General features: G+C 44.6%; 1 protein-coding gene across 1 annotated transcript; it reads right to left on the bottom strand.

Annotated features, from left to right (window-relative positions):
• Positions 1-9,966: 9,966 nt before the first annotated feature.
• Positions 9,967-15,238, bottom strand: MEX3C (mex-3 RNA binding family member C). Its single transcript, XM_053448222.1, has 2 exons — positions 14,721-15,238; positions 9,967-11,490 (listed from the first exon to the last, which is right to left on the bottom strand). Exons 1-2 carry the CDS (start codon positions 15,106-15,108, stop codon positions 10,292-10,294), a joined length of 1,587 nt encoding a protein of 528 aa, XP_053304197.1. The 5' UTR covers positions 15,109-15,238; the 3' UTR covers positions 9,967-10,291.
• Positions 15,239-20,522: the final 5,284 nt, after the last annotated feature.

The following is a 20,522-nucleotide window of genomic DNA, read 5'->3' as shown; positions in this document are numbered from 1 at the left end:
CGCGGGAGATGAACGTCTCTCCACATCTGTTCCTTCTATCATACTGGAATGATTTGCGACAAACCAACCTCGACACAAAACCCCCCATATTGTAATTATTACCCCCCACAAAGACATGAACGCCATCAGTTATATCAGAACTAAAGTAAAAATGGATAAACGTTGAGTTTAAATTATAATTATTTTTAGTAATTTACTTTTATCTTATCAGAACGAGACAGCAAAATAAATAACTTATTGAGTTCATTGGGCTTGAAGGGGCAGGTTAATGTATACGGGAGATCGGCGAGGAATGACGGGCAGATACTTAATGACAAAGGGCGATATTTGAGGAGCTTCTGCAGGCAGGAGCAGGAAGGGTCACTCGGTCACCCCAAGGAGTTTTGCCCAATGAAACAGAATGAGAATTTGAGAATAATAGAAAATAAAAGGGAGGAAGAAATGACATGGACTGAAAGACATAAATAAATCAAAGAGAAATAATATTAAATTGGGAAGAATTGGTTGAAATAAAAGAAAGCAGGCTGTGAGCCATCATGAGTGCCAGGCCTCACAAACGCTCTACTGGAAGAATGGGCAGAAATTCCCAAAATCTTGTGGAAAGCCTTCCCAGAAGAGTGGAAGCCGTTATAGCTGCAAAGGGCGACCAACTTCATATTATATATGTATTATATATGTATTATATATGTATTTAGAATGTGATGTCATCAAAGTCCCTGTTGGTGTAATGGGCAGGTGTCCCAATACTTTTGTCCATATGCGTATATACAGTATATATATATATAATGTATATATATATATCGTGGCAGTGGTTTTGCAATATAACGAGCAATATTTTTAAGAGGTATCATTTTGCGAATGGCTGGACGAAGCGTAAATCAGCAAAGAGCTGCCAGACCCTGCAGATTATTGTTTATGTTCATTGTATTCATTGTTCAAGTGTCTAGAAGCCAATCTTAACGGCGTTTTAGTGGGGATTTTGCCCGTGTATATTGTAAAGAAGGCAGTGGGATGAGTCACAGAACACAATTACATTTTATACACCGTTCAGAATAACATTCAGGACTTGAAGGACGACGTTTCTGAATGTCGGAATCCCACCTTATATTTGTATCCGATGGGAGCAGCCGTCTTAACTTCCTGTTCCCCGAATCATTAAGTTATCTCTCCCCTATTAAGTTGCTGATTGTTGTTGATTGGTTCAGGGAGCCTTTGTAAGAGTCGGGGAGGAGAAGGAAGAAACCCTCAGGACAAGAATTAGATGATGAGACTAATCTCAGCTTCTACAAGATGAAATGTTCATGAAAACATTTCTAAACCAATTACCAACCCTGATTATAAGCCGACCTCCCCAAACCTAGGATCTCAATGAAAAAAAAAGAAAAGGCCTGAATATAAGACGACCCCATTGGGAAAAAAAATCAAAACCACCGTTTTTGCAGTCATCGCTCTTAAACCCTCGCTCTCTCTGTCACAGTCAAGAATCGGAGCTGCGGGAAAGGAGGCAGAGTGAGAGAGTGAATAAGGGTATGAGAGAGTGAATGAGTGTGTGAGTGAGTGAATGAGAGTGTGAGAGAGTGAATGAGAGCGTGAGAGAGGGCATGAGAGAGTGTGAGAGAGAGTGAAAGGCCACCTATGATAACCCATATAAAAGTTGTGCTAGAGCAGGATTTTTGTTATTCAGGAACAAGCAGTAACGTTCCGTCTCATTTCGTGCCGCGGTATTATACTATGCGAGGAAGTAATTAATGCCGGGAATCCGACCTCATAAAGAACAGAAACTGAAATCTAATCACGCTTCTCCGGATAAGTAAGACTGGCAATTTATAGCAGCTAAATTAAATTCTCCCCACCTCCAAACACGCATCATTTTACTGAAATCTGCAATCCCGCGGCTTTCCCTGTTGGCATTAACATGGATAGCCGTGGAACGTAATATATCAAAGAACGATTACCTGCTGCTTGTTCACGCGTGTTACACGCTCCAGAGAGAGAAAAGATCTTTCTTAATGTTCACCTTTATGCAAATTAACCCGCTTAAAGAAACCTTCTCATTGCTCCTCAATTTTTTACAGAAAATTTTGCGGGATTTATTTTCAAAGGTAATTTTCTCTGAGACCATGCATGCGCGCTAAAGCTGGAAACGCTGCGGTCTTATCACAGGCTGGCCGGATCCGAGGTCCCCTCCGCTCGCTGACATCAGGGCAGAAGAAGGTTTTGAGTCAGCGGCATGTTGTATTAGTGATGACCAGAATTCACTGGACTCCACTCACACAGCCCACCTATAAATCATAGGTAAACAAGATAGGATGCAATAAATCATACATACCGACTGTCTCGCTGGTTCTTTTATTCAGGAAGCAAGGGGCGCATAAAGACTCTCACCGGGTGCGAATGTGCTGCGAGGGACGGGTGTTTAAAAGTTATGAGATGCCTCCTTAGGACACTTGGTCATAGTTGCCAACAGTCCTGAGTTCTCAAAGAACAGGCCCCGTGTTATGGCTCTGGGCTGTCCTGACCACTAATGACTTCATTATAAAGAGTACCGGCGGGAGTATTTTTGGTGGACCCACACATGCTATCATGAACACTCGGGTGTCCTGGGAAAAGGGCGAACCCTATTATCCTGGGATTGTTGAAAGCTATGTTGGTTAGATTCAGGGAAGAGGGTGTTATTGGGGCAGCAAAGGAGCCGCCTGGCCCTGGGCTAGTGTCAAATGACCCACAAAATAGAGTCTAAAATATAGTCAAATACTAGGTGCAGAGGAGCGACCTGGGCCACCACATAATGCCCTGATGAAGATCCCCAGTTGGATCGAACCGTTGGCTAATTAACAATTTAATCTAATTATATATATATAAATATATATATAATTTTAACAAGGTTCTCTTTTTCTCTTCTCGTGCCTGGACTGGTGTCAGAATTTTTTTTTTATGTTGACCGGATTGTTTAAATTACATTTTTAATTCTTTATTGATAAGAGTCCAGCAAGTTAAAGCGCAAAGTAAGTATGCACTGGATTTGGGGGAGTGAAAAATGAGGTGAAATGCCATCAAAAATAAACTCATTTTATCAGAGATATAAGTATAGAAATATTTTTATTAAATTCAATATAATTTATGTAATAAAGTATATATTCTTCCCAAAGGACAAAAAGATGAAAAAGCACTTATTTGATGTAGAAGCTGCAGCCCTGCTACTGCAGATGCCCTCTTCCTCTTGGGTCCGATGATTCTTCCCACTGATTCGCTGCTTGGCGAAGCTAACCAAGCGCAGGAAATTAGTGGCAGGAAAGTGCTGTCTTAAACGGAGTGTCCAAATAGACCCCAGACGTCACTGGAGGAGAGTAGTGTCACGTGTCAAGCCAAACACATCACCTGCTTACCAGCTAGATTGGGGTGGGGGTGGTAAATGCATTTTGGGTGATTTTTACAGATTCCACTCATGCATTTAAAAAAGGGACAACACAAAAAGTTAATATACGATATACGATATACATTGAGGTGCTCTTGGGAGGGTTTAGGGGGCATGTGAAGGGATATAGATACATTTGGGATAAAAATTCCAGTTAGGAAACTGTCCATTGAAAATGGGGACATCTGGGGCCGAACCCTCAGCGGCTTTCATCCGGGCCCTCATCAACCTCTTGCAGGGGGCTTATAACGTAACGCTCTGGCTGTGAGAGGGTTAATGCTGGCAGCGTTATCGATGACTTGGAATAAGATCGCCGGTTGGTGAAACATTCCATTTCTTATTAACTCGATTTCCCCAACCATATTCTGATGTAAAATGAAATAGGTTACTATGTGTCCCCGGGGGGGGTATCCCCTACACCCCCCCGCGCTCACCTACCTGTCTGTAACTCTCCGTGCTCCGAAAACGCTGCATTATTTATCAAAAATCCACACCACGATGTTCCCCGAGTCTGTTTCCGAAGTGCGGATGAAACAAATGTTTAGCCGGAGGGTTAAATATGAGCTTTTTCCGCTCGCTCGTTCAATGGGAAGCTTGGAGTCGCTTTGTTCGGAGGGCAGATCATCTGCTCCGGACTCTTTAATGGATGACCGTTGGCAACGGGGGGGGGCAGTCGCACCGCAGCCCAGACAGAACGCGCCGCCTCGAAGCGGAATGTTGCCTTAAAGGTGCGGTTCCACCAACCGTCCTGAATGTAACTAAATCATTCTCGCTACTGATGGAAGTGCGAACCCTTCCTAGAAATGTTTTTGCCTCATTCATGTTTTTGCCATAAACCCAGAAGCTGTTGCCATGGAAACAGAAATTAAAGAGCGTACCGTGAGACTGCTACATGCGTGTAAGAGCGTACCGTGAGACTGCTACATGCGTGTAAGAGCCCACCGTGAGACTGCTACATGCGTGTAAGAGCCCACCGTGAGACTGCTACATGCGTGTAAGAGCCCACCGTGAGACTGCTACATTCGTGTAAGAGCGTACCGTGAGACTGCTACATGCGTGTAAGAGCTTACCGTGAGACTGCTACACGCGTGTAAGAGCGTACCGTAAGACTGCTACACGCGTGTAAGAGCGCACCGTGAGACTGCTACACGCGTGTAAGAGCGCACCGTGAGACTGCTACACGCGTGTAAGAGCGCACCGTGAGACTGCTACATGCGTGTAAGAGCGTACCGTGAGACTGCTACACGCGTGTAAGAGCGCACCGTGAGACTGCTACACGCGTGTAAGAGCGTACCGTGAGACTGCTACACGTGTGTAAGAGCGCACCGTGAGACTGCTACACGCGTGTAAGAGCGTACCGTAAGACTGCTACACGCGTGTAAGAGCGTACTGGTGATATTAGCGGCACTGATATTCTTGGGGTGGCAGGTGGGCTTTCCTGCTGTACTAAAAACTTTAGTTTTTACCGTATCTGTGGGTCTTTTTTTCCCCCAAGTCTGACGTTGCTGCCCCTGCAGCCGCCCTTTACCAATAACTTGGTTTTAGTGGCGCCCGGCGTGGAAACTTAACCCTAAAATCTTTGAGTCTCGGTGCAGATAACTCTGATTTGTGAATAATGACATCATAGTTTTGCAATCTAACCGTAGCCCGTAGTAACACAAAAAAAATCCTTTATTTTCCAGGTAAAGGTTGCCACAGAGCATCCCAAATGCACACAGGCCATTCTACACACACACGGGGCTCAGTGCTGCCCCTGGCCGCTGCCCCTCTCACCCCCTCCATAGTAGCCGCAGTAAATTGTTGCGCATGGCGTATCAGCGGGCAGATACTTGTGTAATAAAAATAACAGATAACTATAGGAAGCCTTATTATCACCTAGCGATGAGCCTTGAACACCCCCATACTGATATACGTTAGGGCGTACGCCCTATTTTAGCGTATACATCCCATCGCTGTGTAGTTATTCTTCTGGGCACAGAATGAAGCGTGCAGTTCGTGGAACGAACTGCCAGTTAAAGGTCAAACGCCTCCGGTCTGACCCGTTACCTACTTGGCTCAGCGCCTGGCACCGTTGTTTCGTCAGAACCAAATCCCATTAACATATCTTAGAAAACAACAGATTTCCTCCGAGGCAACAAACAGAAGATATACTGCAGCTCACCATCTATATATATATATATTCATTTACTCTATGTATATACCGTATATTATATACATATATGCTATTTTTCAAAATGTTGGGGTCACTCAGCTGTTTTCATGGAAACTAGGACATTTCTGGCTGTAACGTAATTACAAAAGGGTTTCTAACCATCAATTAGCCTTTTAAACTTAAACATGGATCAGCGAATGCAACGTGCCATTGGAACACAGGAGTGATGGGAGTGATAAAGGGCCATTGGAACCCAGGAGAGATGGGAGTGATAAAGGGCCATTGGAACACAGGAGTGATGGGAGTGATAAAGGGCCATTGGAACACAGGAGTGATGGGAGTGATAAAGGGCCATTGGAGCACAGGAGTGATGGGAGTGATAAAGGGCCATTGGAACACAGGAGTGATGGGAGTGATAAAGGGCCATTGGAACCCAGGAGAGATGGGAGTGATAAAGGGCCATTGGAACACAGGAGTGATGGGAGTGATAAAGGGCCATTGGAACACAGGAGTGATGGGAGTGATAAAGGGCCGTTGGAACACAGGAGTGATGGGAGTGATTAAGGGCCATTGGAACACAGGAGTGATGGGAGTGATAAAGGGCCATTGGAACACTGGAGTGATGGGACTCTGAACGCCTATGAAGAGATTCCATTAAAAATCAGCCTTTTCCAGCTACACTAGTCATTTACAGCATTAACCCCGTCTGCGCTGGATTTCTGATCCATTCCATGTTATTTTCATGGACAAAAATGTCAATAAATAGTTTTTTCTTGGTCCATCTTCAAATTTAGAGTTGATCAATAATTAATAAAACATGATGTGGGGAAAAAGAGCATACACAGAAAATATTAACAAGAACTGTAAAGGATTTATGCAAATTCGAAGGACCACTGGAAGGCGGTTCCAGGCATCTGCTACTCCTCATTCCAGAACCAAATCTTGCCGTCTCCTTCTTATATCCACTGTTGTTTTAAGGTGTTTTTTTCCCATTTCACATCTATTTTTCAGATATTGTGTCTTTCAACCCACGGCACAGGATCTTTCCAATTGAGTCACCTGAATGTAAAAGTATATACTATTGCCATAGCAGCCACGGTTGGTGCATTATTAAGATGGCGTCCACCCCTTACTGTTTCTACAGATAATTAAATCGTCTCACGTACGGGGTCAAATCTTGGTTCTCATAGGAAAGACGGCGGCCCTGGAGCATCTGCTGCTGACTTAATAACACGGCACTGGTCACAGCCGTCGTGCAGCACTGAAAGGGTGCATTAGTAACTCCCTGTATTAGTAATTATCCTGTATTTAGCACCCGATGTTTCTCTTACAGTCCTAAAGGCCGCGTTAAGCACATTAAATGAACGGCCGCAACGTTTTTGGAGCCTCGGTGTGGAGCCGGCCATTAATAATTCACAGGCATTGCTTTATTAAATAATAAATAACTTTCACGGCGGCGTTCTGCTAGTTACCGGACACGGCAACCTCATATCCACGCCAAACACGTCAATAAATGTCCCACTGGCCGCACTCCAGCTGTACATGCGCAAAGTAGGTCAGCGGCAATAACGGACCAAACGATAAACATCACGCTTCACAGGGTTTCAGACCAACGGCCGCATATGGACGGGCGTGCCTTTATCCTGCCCGCTTCTCGGGGGTATATATACGTCGCCAGAACCGACAGACTAAAACGGGCCAATACGTTAGAAAAAGGGGGCTCGGCTCACAGGCTTACAATCTACAGGAACATAAGATATGAAGCTGGACTTGGATGATAGAAACTTCACTTTGGCCACAAATCGATGACTTACTGTATTTAATTTGAATGGAGGGGATGTTGGATGAACGAGATGTTTTGTTACTGTCTAACCGGACATTTTATACAATGTATCAACTGAATACTAAAATAGTGCTTTATAAGTAATATTCCTTAAAAAAAATGAATACTATTTTCTTTCCTGTCATCTGCTTGTAATATCACCGTGGGGATGCCCGACGCCTGACATGGAAACGGAGCTGAGCTATCTCACGCACCTGCTCTCTTGCTTCTTGAACTCCTCCGGAAATTAAGATCAGCGCTGGCCCTTTAAGACCGGCGGTCGCGAAATGACGCGCAGCATCCGTTCTGCCATGTGGGAGTCCTCGGCCAAAGCAAGCGATCATCGGCATTCACCATCACCTGATCGTAAGGTAGACCTCTGCCGCGCTCCAAGATGTCTAGTGTTTGCCACCCCTATGGTCATTGAGGGCCAACCTTCGCAGCAACATAATGAATAAAACAAACAATATACACGTATGGAAACCCCTATTCAGTATCATGGAAGCAGTAATTTTAACTCTTTCAGAAGCGGCTCTCTGATTCATCGTCTTTAAGTTCTCTCTCCCCTGATAATTTGCTGATTCAGGCATTAGGCGAGGACATGCAAGCAGGACACGCGAGAGGTGGCAGTCCGCCACGCTCCAGCTTCCCGCGTCGGATGCCAAATATCTTGAAAATAATTACAAACAGCACAAGCTACGGGTAATTTTAACTACTTTAATTTTTGTAAAGGTGACGGCTCCCCTCTCGAAAGAAGAAGTCTGATACGTTCCGGCTGAGCATTGAACGCGGTGTAAACTACCTTAACAGAGTATAGTATTCATCAAAAATAGCTTTATCTTCCCCAAACGCGGCACTGGGCCCATTATTTATCGGAAGGCTAATGAAGTCCATTCCACTGCAGACGATTAGTAATCAAGCGGTCCTCCTGGATCATTAAGACGTAGACATTCTATTTATCACAAGGCAGTATGACGATAACTTATCCGAGAACCCACATACAGGTTTAATATAAAACTTTTTAAAGAAGCAATTGAAGTTTTACAATACAATTTTTTTTTAAATTTAGACCCCCCCCATCAGTCAAAACTACCAGGTCTCCGAGGCAAGCAGACAACTCTCCATTTAGCGAATAAGCCCCAAAGTGATTTTCATATCATATATCATATATATATATATATATATATATATATATATATATATAATCTTCCAGAACCAATATTAGACCTTCTGTGAAGAGACACGTCAGAAGGATGTAACAAACACAACAGTCGCCAATATAAGTTATTGGAAACAAGTCTTTATTATCTTTTAATATCCAAAAAATAAAACTCTTATAATTCTCTTTACAGCAAATATATAATATCAGTGCTTTGGCCGTAATAAGTTAGAGGCCCTTTATCATAAAATATATGTTCTGTTTTTTGTCTTGTTTTTGTTTTTATAACTTTTACTTAAACAGAATTTATAATCCCTAATACTTCCCTACATATACATAACAAAAGTGTAGTAAAATTCTTTAAATTCTAAACTATACCGATAGTTCGTCATTCTAGCTCCTGCGGTTGATATAAACGGTACACGCATCTAATATATATATATAGGGTTAACTCCTTGGCTTGTTAGTTGCGGTGTACGATGCAATTAAATATAAAAAGGCATGCTTGGCGGACATCGTGCTTCAGACTAAGACTTCAGCTAGAGGTTTCAATACTGACGGTTGCTATTCTACAAGCTGTTAGCGTTAAAGTTCTGCAATACATTTATAGTGTTTGCCTTCGCGGCGTTTTTTTTTTTTATACCGGAACGAAGAAAAAAAAAAAAAAAAAAAGAATTAAGAGTTTAAAATAAAAAGTTATTTTGTAAACTTTTGTTATACGAAATGTAACTTCAAGTGGAAATAAAAAATAAAGTTATATTTATATATATATATTTCTTTTTTTTTTTTTTACTAGTCAGTACACGACTTGAGAACTTCAGTTTCGTGTTCGTGTGAAAAATTGTTTTCCTTGAGAAAAGAAGAAAACTTTCAAAAATATTAAATAGAAAATCCATTGAGATGTTTTTTTTTTTCCCTGTCTGCATATCTGATTGATTTTTAAAAAGACCGAAAACACAGAAATGAAATATATCCACAGGCCGAAGTGAAAAAAATAAAAAAAAATTAACCCTTTCCTGTGACTCAAAGTGTACTTTTGAACGACATTAAAGCTGACCCTTCTTTGAATTTGGTGAGGGCGCAGCTCAAATCCCAGCCTTTCCCTTCGTTAACTAAAAAGTTCCAAGTCATGGGTGGCGCGTAAAATTGATTCACATTGATGCTTCACTAAAATCGCAGGTTAATAACTCGACCAGACTAATAACCGGAATGTAACATTCTCTATTAGCCAGTATTGTGCATTTTAAAGCCGCTGCCGAAATCCGGGCGTTTCATAAAAGCAGCGGGGTAGACGTTTCCGAACGACCTTGAGCGGGCAGAATCCGGGTGAAACCTGGCAAGGCCAATGTCTACTTGGTAGTGTTTCTTCAACGGTCATCTACATCTCAGCCAGGCAGGCAGTGCACGGTCTTCTCGAACACCAAATAAATCTCGCTCCCCTTCTAGTCGCCTTCCGCAGAGCAGAGTATAAAAAAAATAAAGGCAGTGACATCTTTGAAACTGAAATTGGTTTGAATTTGATCTCTGTAAACATAATTTTGCACTGGTATGTAAACGAGCTCTGTAAATCATAATTTGCTGAATACCGATCTCCCCCCGATCATCATCATCATCTCTCGAATCAGCCGATCTCCTCCAAGTCTAAACAAGCAGCCAGATTTAAACGAGGCGGCAGCAGCAAAAATCATTTACAGACGGCAGCCGAAGCCCCGCGGATCCTGGGAAGACCGCCGTGTCGTCCAGTTAAGAGTGTATCTGGATCGCTTGATTGACAGAGGTCTGGCACACGGGGCACAGAGGGACGTTATTCTCGCACACCTTGTTGGCACACTCCATGCAGAAGAAGTTATGACCGCATGGAACGAACGCCGCGGTGACTTCGTTATCGAAGCATATGACGCAGTCGTTCTTCCGCCTCGTCTCGGGCGGGGAGCTGGACGTCGACCCGCCGCTGGAAGAAGAGTAGCTGTTGGTACCGTTGGAGAAAGCCGGGATATAGATAGGAAGCCCGATCTCGCTTGTGCTTGACATGTCGCTCCTCATACTCCTCGCTGGAGGATATTCCAGACCCTCCGGGAAGGTAGGAGACAGACTTCCCCGGCGCTGAGACTTCGCGGCCGCCTCGCTCCTGTAGCCGGAAAGCGAGCTCACGGGGTCATAAGGAGCCCAGATGGTTTCGGAGGACGACGGAATCGGATCGAAGGCAGACGCGTCTGCCGGATCTTCGGAATTCGCGCTCGGCGCGGTTTCTCCAAACCAGAAGTTGCTTGTATTGAAGGGACTCGACGGGCTAAAGTCGGCCAGCCTGTTACTACCGAAAAACGAATCCGTGGAGCCGCTTCCCAGGGAGCTCGAGCTGTCGTTGCGATAGTTGGAAATCATTCTGTTGCGACTGGGAGCTGTGGGATTCACGCCGAGCCAAGAAGAAGCGGCGATGGCCCCGGCCTCAAAGCTCACGTCGGTTCCGTTGTAATGGAAATCGTTCTCTTCGTTTATCTCGATGTAGTTGCCGGTGCGCATGGCTATGTGCATCTCGATTTCTTCGCGCGCTCGGTCGACATTTTCGGGCATCCCGGTCACCTCGAACACGGGCTCCTTGTCTCTGCTCGGAGTGACGATGTACGTATGCGTTTGCTGCTGTATCCTTTTAATGGTGGCTCCCTTGGGTCCGACGACGAGGCCGACAACTCTGTACGGGACCCTCACCTGCACCGTGGTCTGGCCCGGTAAGTTGGGGGCGCACTGCATGCTCGCCGCAGACGGCCCGTTTTTGTTGCGGGACGCTCGGATCATGGAGAAGTGCTCCGCCGCGGACAGAATCTCCCGTTTGGCCATAGCGACATCCTCCTTCCTTCCGGTGACGACAAAAATGGGCTCCTCCCCGCGGACCGGCGTCTTTATGTACGTGTTTGTCTTGGCCCTCAGCGCCTTTATCTTGCAACCTAAAAAGTAGAGATTTAAGGGGTTTACAAACAGAAAAAAAAGAAAAATACCAACATACAAGAAAAGTCTCCAGACACCCCCCGATCCCACCGAAGGGCAATGTACAAAAGCTCTTGGCCTGGGGTCTTATGAGACCCCAAATACGTGCACACACACACTCAATCATTAAATAAAGCGTACGCTCATTTACACCGGGCATACTTAAATTGCAATTAAATGATAAGGTCAGCGGGCGGTCCGAGGAGCGACCCGTGTGACGTCCAACCTTTCACATGCAATGTAATAATACATTATTAAATACTACACTAATAGCTTATGGGTCATTATAGTTTATTCCCCCCCCCCGTGACTCGGAGGCGGCTTTATCGAGATTAATCGGCACCGTCTGTAACAGCAAACCCCGGAAAAAGGAGCAACTCATGCGTTTTGAGCATTTAATAAATTCTACATCTCTTTCCCGGCTCTCGAGCTGCTAAACGTTACCGTTATCTTTCTTAAAACATATCGGAGACCGGAGGGACTTGGTGGCGAGCGACGTGGTGTTACTCATCGGTGTATCTGTGCCGCCCCACCATGGGATGCGAGACGCCGGGCCCGCGTTACCACCCGACACGGCTGCCCCGGCTTCCTTACACCGGCCGCTCCGCTCCCCTTTTGCATGAAGCCCTCGTGCCGTCCTAACCCCAGCTATGCATGCGCTGCGGTGTCCCCGGGGGGCCACGATGTTTTCGTCAGGTTGTGTTAATAAACAGCGGTAATTAAGGCTCTCCGGGGTCCGCGAGGGACGATGACTTCATGTCTGAATACCGTCTGTATCTCAATACAAGAGGAGCTCAGGGCGTTGGCTGTGATTTGGGCAAAATGCATATATTCTAAATAATCCCCCCCCCCCGTGTAAAAGTAATAAGGGGCTCGCTACATCCTTATCCAATCAATGATCACCCCTTTAAAGTTAAAGCATGGCTCTATTATTTATTGTGCCCCATGCAGGGCCGGCCCCTGTGATCTTCGCCTGTGTGATGAATAGTTAATGTGGAAAATATCTAAATTATTTAACTATGCATCATGCAGGGCCCCGCTCAGGCCTCCCTGCGGGAGAAGCAGTGTGTATTTAAAGAGAATAAGCCCTGGAAAGGTTATCTGCCGTGCATTAACCTTTTAAATGCCAGGGGACAAAACACATTGAGCGGGAAGGCCCCTTTCGCTCCCAACCCACGCATTTTGGGGGGTGCGCCAGATAACGGGCTTAAAAAAAATTCCCATATATAAAAATAACTATATATCAAACATGTATAATATATATAGATTAAAAAAAATGCATATAAATATTTGACCAGGAAGAACATCGCCTTTTTTCAGAATAAAAACATTTTTCTATTTTTTTACAGGAAATTTAGTGGTAGCCAGTGAAACGTCTGCATGTGACATCACATCACAAACATTTTTCATTTCCTGTATATGTCGATTTTTTTTTTGGGGGGGGGGCTTCTAAAAATAATTTCGGTAATCCAGATTCCGGCGCAGACACCCGAGGGGCAGCCGGCGATCGGATAACAGATCCTCCGCCCGCTTGCTGCCGATACCTTTAACCTTCCCTGCTGCTCAACCGCGTACTTGGATTAACCCTTTATTTCCCTGAGGTCTGAAAAACAGGCCGGTTACATAACCCTGCAAAAAAATTTAATTTCACCCGCTATGTATTTTAGGTGAAATTTATTGCTGAAATTATTCACTCACAGCACACTCTGAATACAGCTAACATTTACCCCGCAGCCCCCCGGGCATCTACTTTCTACCCGCGATCCCTGCTCCCAATGCAGCGCTCGCCTCTCATCCCGCCGCCCTATCCGTGTTACGTGTATGTAGGAGATACGGGATAATCACCCGCCTGAACGCCTTAAACCGGCCGCAGCGAGTCCACGGGGAAGTTAGGAGCCACTCACACAGATCCGGCCATTTTTTGGAGGCAGAAGGAGATGCAGCCAACAAACAAAACATCAAACGGTCCCGGCCTCTGCCTGATCACCCCCTTCACTGAAAGGTAAGAAACCCAATCCAAAAATCACTCCACCTCACCTTACCCCCCTCCAAGGAGCACCCACCCTGTCATTTACCCCATAGTGCACTCACTCATCATTTCTTCCATCCCAAAGAGAACACTCACTTTGGATCCCCCCCTCAACCTCCTTTAGAGAACACTCTTTGAACCCCCAACCTCCCTTACAGCACACTCACCTTGGACCCCCCAACCTCCTCTAGATCACACTCACTTTGGACCCCCCAACCTCCATTAGAGCACACTCACTTTGGACCCCCCCCACCTTCCATTACAGCACAATCATTTTGGACCCCCCTCCACCAGAGCACACTCACTTTGGACCCCCCCACCTTCCATTAGAGCACACTCACTTTGGACCCCCCCACCTTCCATTAGAGCACACTCACTTTGGACCCCCCCACCTTCCATTAGATCACACTCACTTTGGACCCCCCAACCTCCATTAGAGCACACTCACTTTGGACCCCCCCACCTTCCATTAGAGCACACTCACTTTGGACCCCCCCACCTTCCATTAGAGCACACTCACTTTGGACCCCCCCACCTTCCATTAGAGCACACTCACTTTGGACCCCCCCACCTTCCATTAGAGCACACTCACTTTGGACCCCCCACCTTCCATTAGAGCACACTCACTTTGGACCTCCCCCACCTTCCATTAGAGCACACTCACTATGGACCTCCCCCACCTTCCATTAGAGCACACTCACTTTGGACCCCCCCCACCTTCCATTAGAGCACACTCACTTTGGACCTCCCCCACCTTCCATTAGAGCACACTCACTTTGGACCTCCCCCACCTTCCATTAGAGCACACTCACTTTGGACCTCCCCCACCTTCCATTAGAGCACACTCACTTTGGACCCCCCCCACCTTCCATTAGAGCACACTCACTTTGGACCCCCCACCTTCCATTAGAGCACACTCACTTTGGACCCCCCACCTTCCATTAGAGCACACTCACTTTGGACCCCCCCACCTTCCATTAGAGCACACTCACTTTGGACCTCCCCCAACCACCTTTAGAGCACACTCACTTTGGACCCCCAACCTACTTTTTGAGGGCACACTCACTCACTCTGGACGCCCCCTCCTTTTAGAGTGCACACTCACTCTAGACACCCCTCTTTTGGGGGCACACACTCGGATACCTCCCAGCGCACACTTACCTTGCCTCCCTACGATCTCCGCTACGTGCTCAGAGCTGGGCACCGGGACCAGCTCATTGGTGTTGACGCTCTTTCTGCGCATGGTCAGGGCGGTCTGGTCCGCTGCCCCGGGGTACCCTCCCTCCATCAACAACCCAGGGTACAGGGCCTGGGCCGCCAGTCCTCCGCCCTCCACGGTATCGTCAGCCTCCTCCTCTCCGGGCCTCTCCTCTGTTTCCCCTTCGGCAAGTACCTCAGTCTCGACCGGGGCATCCAGGCCGAGCGCGGCCAACCTCACCCGGATCTCCTCTGGCCCCCAGGAGGCCACGGGAGCTCCTCCACCCGGCATGGCACCTCCCTTACACTCTGCCTGGCTGCACTCGGGGCTCGGGCCTGGCTCCCTCCTCATTCACAACAGAAAGAGGGAATAGAACAGCATCGCCGTCTCCTGTCCCTAGCTCCGAGCGGCCCAGCCGCACAGCTCCATCCCGCCAGGCCCTGAGGTTTACCGCGCCCGCCCGACCCGGAATCCTAGTTATCCCTTCTCTTTGTTTCGAGACGAGACAAGGCAGGCCACGCCTACTCACTTCCACCGGCCTGGAAATGTAGTCCCTTTCTGATTGGATGTACGGCGTTACGCTAGAAGACGGGAACTGTAATCTTATTGGTCGGCAATGAGGTTTATCAAAAGAAGGCGGGTCCTGTCTGCTGCTGCCGCTGGGAGACTTAGAGAGACTGGAGGAGAAGAGGAAGCGTGTGATTGAGTGGGCCGGGCCTGTTGTGATGACGTTGACGGGCTCGCGGCTCAGGAGAAGAAGCTGACTGGTCAAGATGTTTTAGAAGAGGGCGGGAATATGCGGCCGTCGGGTTCTTCTAGGTCACAGACTGGTCCCCAGACATAAAGGGAATGGTCTTAAAACAAAAATGGCGTTAATCGGTATTCGGTGCCACAAGCGCTACACACAACATAAATAATACGCATTACATTACAAGACTATACATAGAGCTATAAGTCGGCTGTAACAATATATGGTGGTCTAATGGAACTGCAGCATCACCAGAGAACCCTTCAGGGGCTTTGTAGAGCCTAGAGATCTCTCTTGTAACTGAGGGTACCCATTATAATGTCTTGGTGACGTCACTGGGGTCCCCTTAAATATGTATTTATTTTTCAGTTTTTAGAGTTATTTTGTAACTTTTTAAAAATATTTTGAACTTGTTTTAGAATTATTTTGTAACTTTTTTAAAAAATTTATTTTTTAAACTTTTGATATTTTTTAACTTTTTTTTTTTTTTTTGCACACCATTTAAAGAGGGAGAAAGCCCCGGCCTGGTCTCTGCTACACCTGCCTCCACCTCAGCATTCCTAGCGTCGCTCCTGCTGTCATTCTGTACGTGTCCAGTAATATTACAGATTTAGTAATTCTTTACCTGAGATACATCTTGTGAACCCCACCTCCTCATAGATTGTGAGCTCTTTGAGCAGGGCCCACACTCTACTTGTAATGCCCATACCTGGGAACTTTTAGGCTCCCTGTGCGATGCGGCCGGGACTACGCGCTGACGTCAGTGGGCGTTTCGGCGGAGATAGCGGGACACCCCCCCATTTAAGAGGGAAAAGAGAGTCAAACTGGAGAAGCGGCACTTCTTTACATTAACTCTGGAACCATTGAAGATTCCGTGGAGAGGATGTTTCTCTCCTGCCATTTTGCATGGGCGCCTATGAACTCATATGCGAGGAAGCCCGGCGCCTGATATGTTGTGTTAAGAATGCCTTGTTATCTGCTAGGAACCACCTGACCCCGAGGAGGAAAACCGGTTGCTATCTGAGACTGTTGCAGGCTGATCTTCAGACCATTACATCATCGACGTTCTTGATTAGGAGGACTAAACTCCAGCCTCCACTCTCCTGGCCTCCCATAGACTTTGGACTTTTCTCATCATCATTTTAACTCCCCCATCCCTGGCTGATATTCCTGCTGCATTCCCAAACACCTTGTACCTCTAAAACCGTTTCATTTTTCACTGCCGTGGTCACTGTTGCTTCTATGTACTGCGCCTTGTGTCGTATGATTTATTGTCGGTGCTGTGCTGCATCACATGACAGTACTTACAAACATGGACTGTACACATTACGCCAACATATACTTGTTTAAGATGTTGATTGATGTTCGTTGGCTGCCTTATATATGACGTGTACTGTATGTTCTGTCTCGGAGTAAACTCAGTATCATTGTTTTTCTTAGCATGTGCAGATAATGGGCAATAGAAGGTTGTCCTCCAATATTGATATATATTATATATATATATATATTTATATATTTTATTTTTGGACTGCTTGGGGAAGGGATCATTAGCTCTTTTTGTCTGAGGGTACTTGGAATATAATCATGCCCTTTTTTGGAACTATCAATATCATTGTAAACAATAAAAAAGTATCAGAAATAGTGTCATTACAGCATACACACAACGTTCACACAACGTTCACACAACGTCAGTGTTTTCTGTTTTGTGACCTCGATAACGTGCCGTTGATTATCTTAATAATACATTTCCAGATAAAGTACCATAAACCAAGCAAGGTTTTCTCGGTATTAACCCCTTAATGACAATGGGCGGTCCCTAAACCCATTGAAAACAATGCATTTTGAGCCCGTACATGTACGGGCTTTGTCATTAAGGGGTTAAAGTGTCGCTATTCATGAGAACGACAACAAACACGCACCCAGATATGCCCTTACATACTGTCTTGGCGCTGGCGGAATATGATGATCATGCCCTTTTGCCACGTTTGATCATGTAGTTCTTCTGGATCTATTGATCCATAGGCTATTTCCCCATGCAGGTGACTATGAGGTAATGTTTGTTTGAGATAAAGGATGATGACATAGTATCACAAGGTTACAGGCGTTTACAGCTTAAATGTGTACATTTACCGGCAAATCTTTATCAGCGTTCGATTGTTCTAGTAGCAGAATATTGACAGGATCACTGTAAATGACCACATGCATTCCCCTTTTTGGAAGGAAGTCTCCCGGTATTTATTTTCTTAGTTTTACATTAAAAACACATTTTTGTAAAAATATTGCATTATTTTAAACAATTCCAGTTTGCCGTCTTTTAGATGTGTGCATGGGCTCTGGCTCTGTTGTCCTAGCCCAGTGTGCTATATAAACACCTTATAACTCCTTTTAACACTACCTTGTGGTAAACCATAGAATACCTCAGTCTTAATCACTCCGAGGGACCTTCTAATGCATTAAAGTTTATATAGAGAATATTTTCATTGGATAAGCAGGGCTACTTTTGCATTGCCATAAAGCATCACGCCTGACAACAATGGCGGCCTCCAAGTCTGCACATAAGGGAAACTTTATTGGGACAAAATTAAATAAAATCCACATTTCTCCAATGCGTTACTGAATACAGCATTGTGTTTTACCCCTTCATGACCAGAGCTTTTTTTAATATGTATTTGGTCAACCAGTATCTGCCTCATCCTAATTGAATGCACCTCACATGTTATATTTTGATTTATTTAACCCATCATCTGAATAATTCTGAACATAAAAAAATATTGGCTATAATAGAGAACACACAGCTATCCCTCTATACAGGTGGCGAGGCGCTTGCATTGAATTCCGCAGCGGTAACTCCTAAGTTGTGCTGCATGAGCTGGTTAATACTCGCAGAAAATTCATGTATTTATTTTTGTTTTGTTAATTTTTCCATTTTTTTTTAAAATATATTTTTTCATACTAAATGATGGTTTTCATAGTTACATAGTTACATAGTTATATAGGCTGAAAAAAGACATGCGTCCATCCAGTTCAGCCTTTCCTATATCTGTTAATTTTTTTGCTGTTGATCCAAAAGAAGGCAAAAACACCCAGTTTGGCTCTTTCCAATTTTGCACTAACCAGGGAAAAAAATTCCTTCTTGACCCCAAAATGGCAGTCAGATTTCTCCTTGGATCAATAAGCTGTTTCCCCATAACCTGTATATGAATGTTTATCTATATACTTGTCCCAAAAAAAAGAAAAACGAAATATAATTTGTATGGTTCATCTAAATGAGAAAGGAAAATTATGTTTATAAAGAAAAAGTGCTAAAAAAAAAGTATTAAAAAAATGAAATAAAAAATAGCTTTGATTAAGCTATTAATTTAATTATACAAGAATTATTGTGTGCCAGTGAATTATACATTTCCCTGATTGTGTCTAAAGGCCCTCGGGGAGAGCGAAATGACCCTAATTTTTTTTTTTTTACATTTAGTGTAAAATTTAATGTAGTTAGGAGCAGTAATTTAGATGCAAAGTAACAGAATGTTCCAGAATCACGTAATAACTTTTTTATTGGACTAACAGTATTTTGTAACAACAAGCCTTGGGGAGTCTTCCCTTTCTGACCAGCAAATTAAAATGTAGCGTACAATGTACTAACGCAATCTAAAATTACTACCTTTTTTTTTTTTTTTTTTAAACTGTGTTTTTCCCTATTTTTGTTTTATTTAAGGTATTCATTTAAGGTAATGACTGACAAGGTTTAATTAAAAAAATCTTTTTTTTATTAAAAGCAACTGAAATGTGTTAGAAAATAAAGTATTCAATTTGCCTTCTTCGCTATCACAGACGTTATACTTTACAGATGGTTTTGTAACATAATTCGGCAAGCTATTTTGTTACGAATAATTACATTTTGGAGCATTTTGGGGATTCTACTTGGAATTGTTAATATACACTATCCGTTCAATTAAACTCAAGAAAGCAAGATCAGCGGAAATACAAATGCGCTTGTAGAAACAATCTATTTTCTGTAATCCAGTTTATTAATACGCTGGAATGCATTCTTTTGGAGAACGTGGACGGTTACGACGCTGTTATGTTAAAATTCCAATTTCAGCTTTTTTGCCCTTTCATTATTTCGTGGCTCCTGATGAGAGGAAGCTAAAACGACTGCTCCCCAGGTATCCCCATCCCATACGTGGGTGTCTAATACAGATATAGTGCTTTTTTAATCTGTAAACACCATTACCCTGCTTTATTTAGTGTGCAGATCTATGAAATGTGACCGATCCTTTTTAAAGCCACTAAATATTCATAGAGATTACATTATATATACCTTTTGATCTTCGATTGAAATCCAATCCCATATCATCTGCAGGAAATTCAAGGATTTAGCATCTCGTACGTTTTTTACTTTCAGAATGTGTGTGAGGTCCAAGCTTCTTCTGGTTTCTTTCATGTGAAGCAATGTTTTTATACCCCAGTACTTAAAGGGTTACTCGAGCAGTATCAGTGGCGTTGCATGGTGCCCTGTTTGCTAATGTATCAGGGTTCTTCATAATCCTCCCATGTACAAGTTTTCTTTTCTCCACCACCTCGTGATTTGTGATATAAGTTACCGCCGGTCAACTACAGTTCAGTGAACGTTGCACGGTGGTGTGTAGGGTGGGGTAATACGAGCCTTACCTGTGCATACCTGGATCATCACTCCCATTAATCTGAATGACCTCGCTGAGACATTTTATGACATCACTCCCATTAATCTGAATGACCTCGCTGAGACATTTTATGACAAGGGAAGAATGATGGGCATTAGCACTTGTGTCTCAATCAGGGCCGGACTGGGACTGAAAAGCAGCCCTGGAAACATTTGGAGACCAGCCTCATATAGTTTATCTCGCGGTCGAGCTCTTATCCCCACACCCGCCCCTTATACATACCCGAGTCCAGAGCCGGCCTTAGGTGTTCTGGCGCCCTGTGCGGACTACTCCTCTGGCGCCCCCCCATCCCAAAAAACCCCGCATACCAATCCACACGC

Source organism: Spea bombifrons, chromosome 1 (assembly GCF_027358695.1).
Source record: "Spea bombifrons isolate aSpeBom1 chromosome 1, aSpeBom1.2.pri, whole genome shotgun sequence".
Classification (NCBI taxonomy): domain Eukaryota; kingdom Metazoa; phylum Chordata; class Amphibia; order Anura; family Pelobatidae; genus Spea; species Spea bombifrons.
Note: the sequence above shows the minus strand (reverse complement) of the source record. Positions and strands in the feature narration are given on the sequence as shown.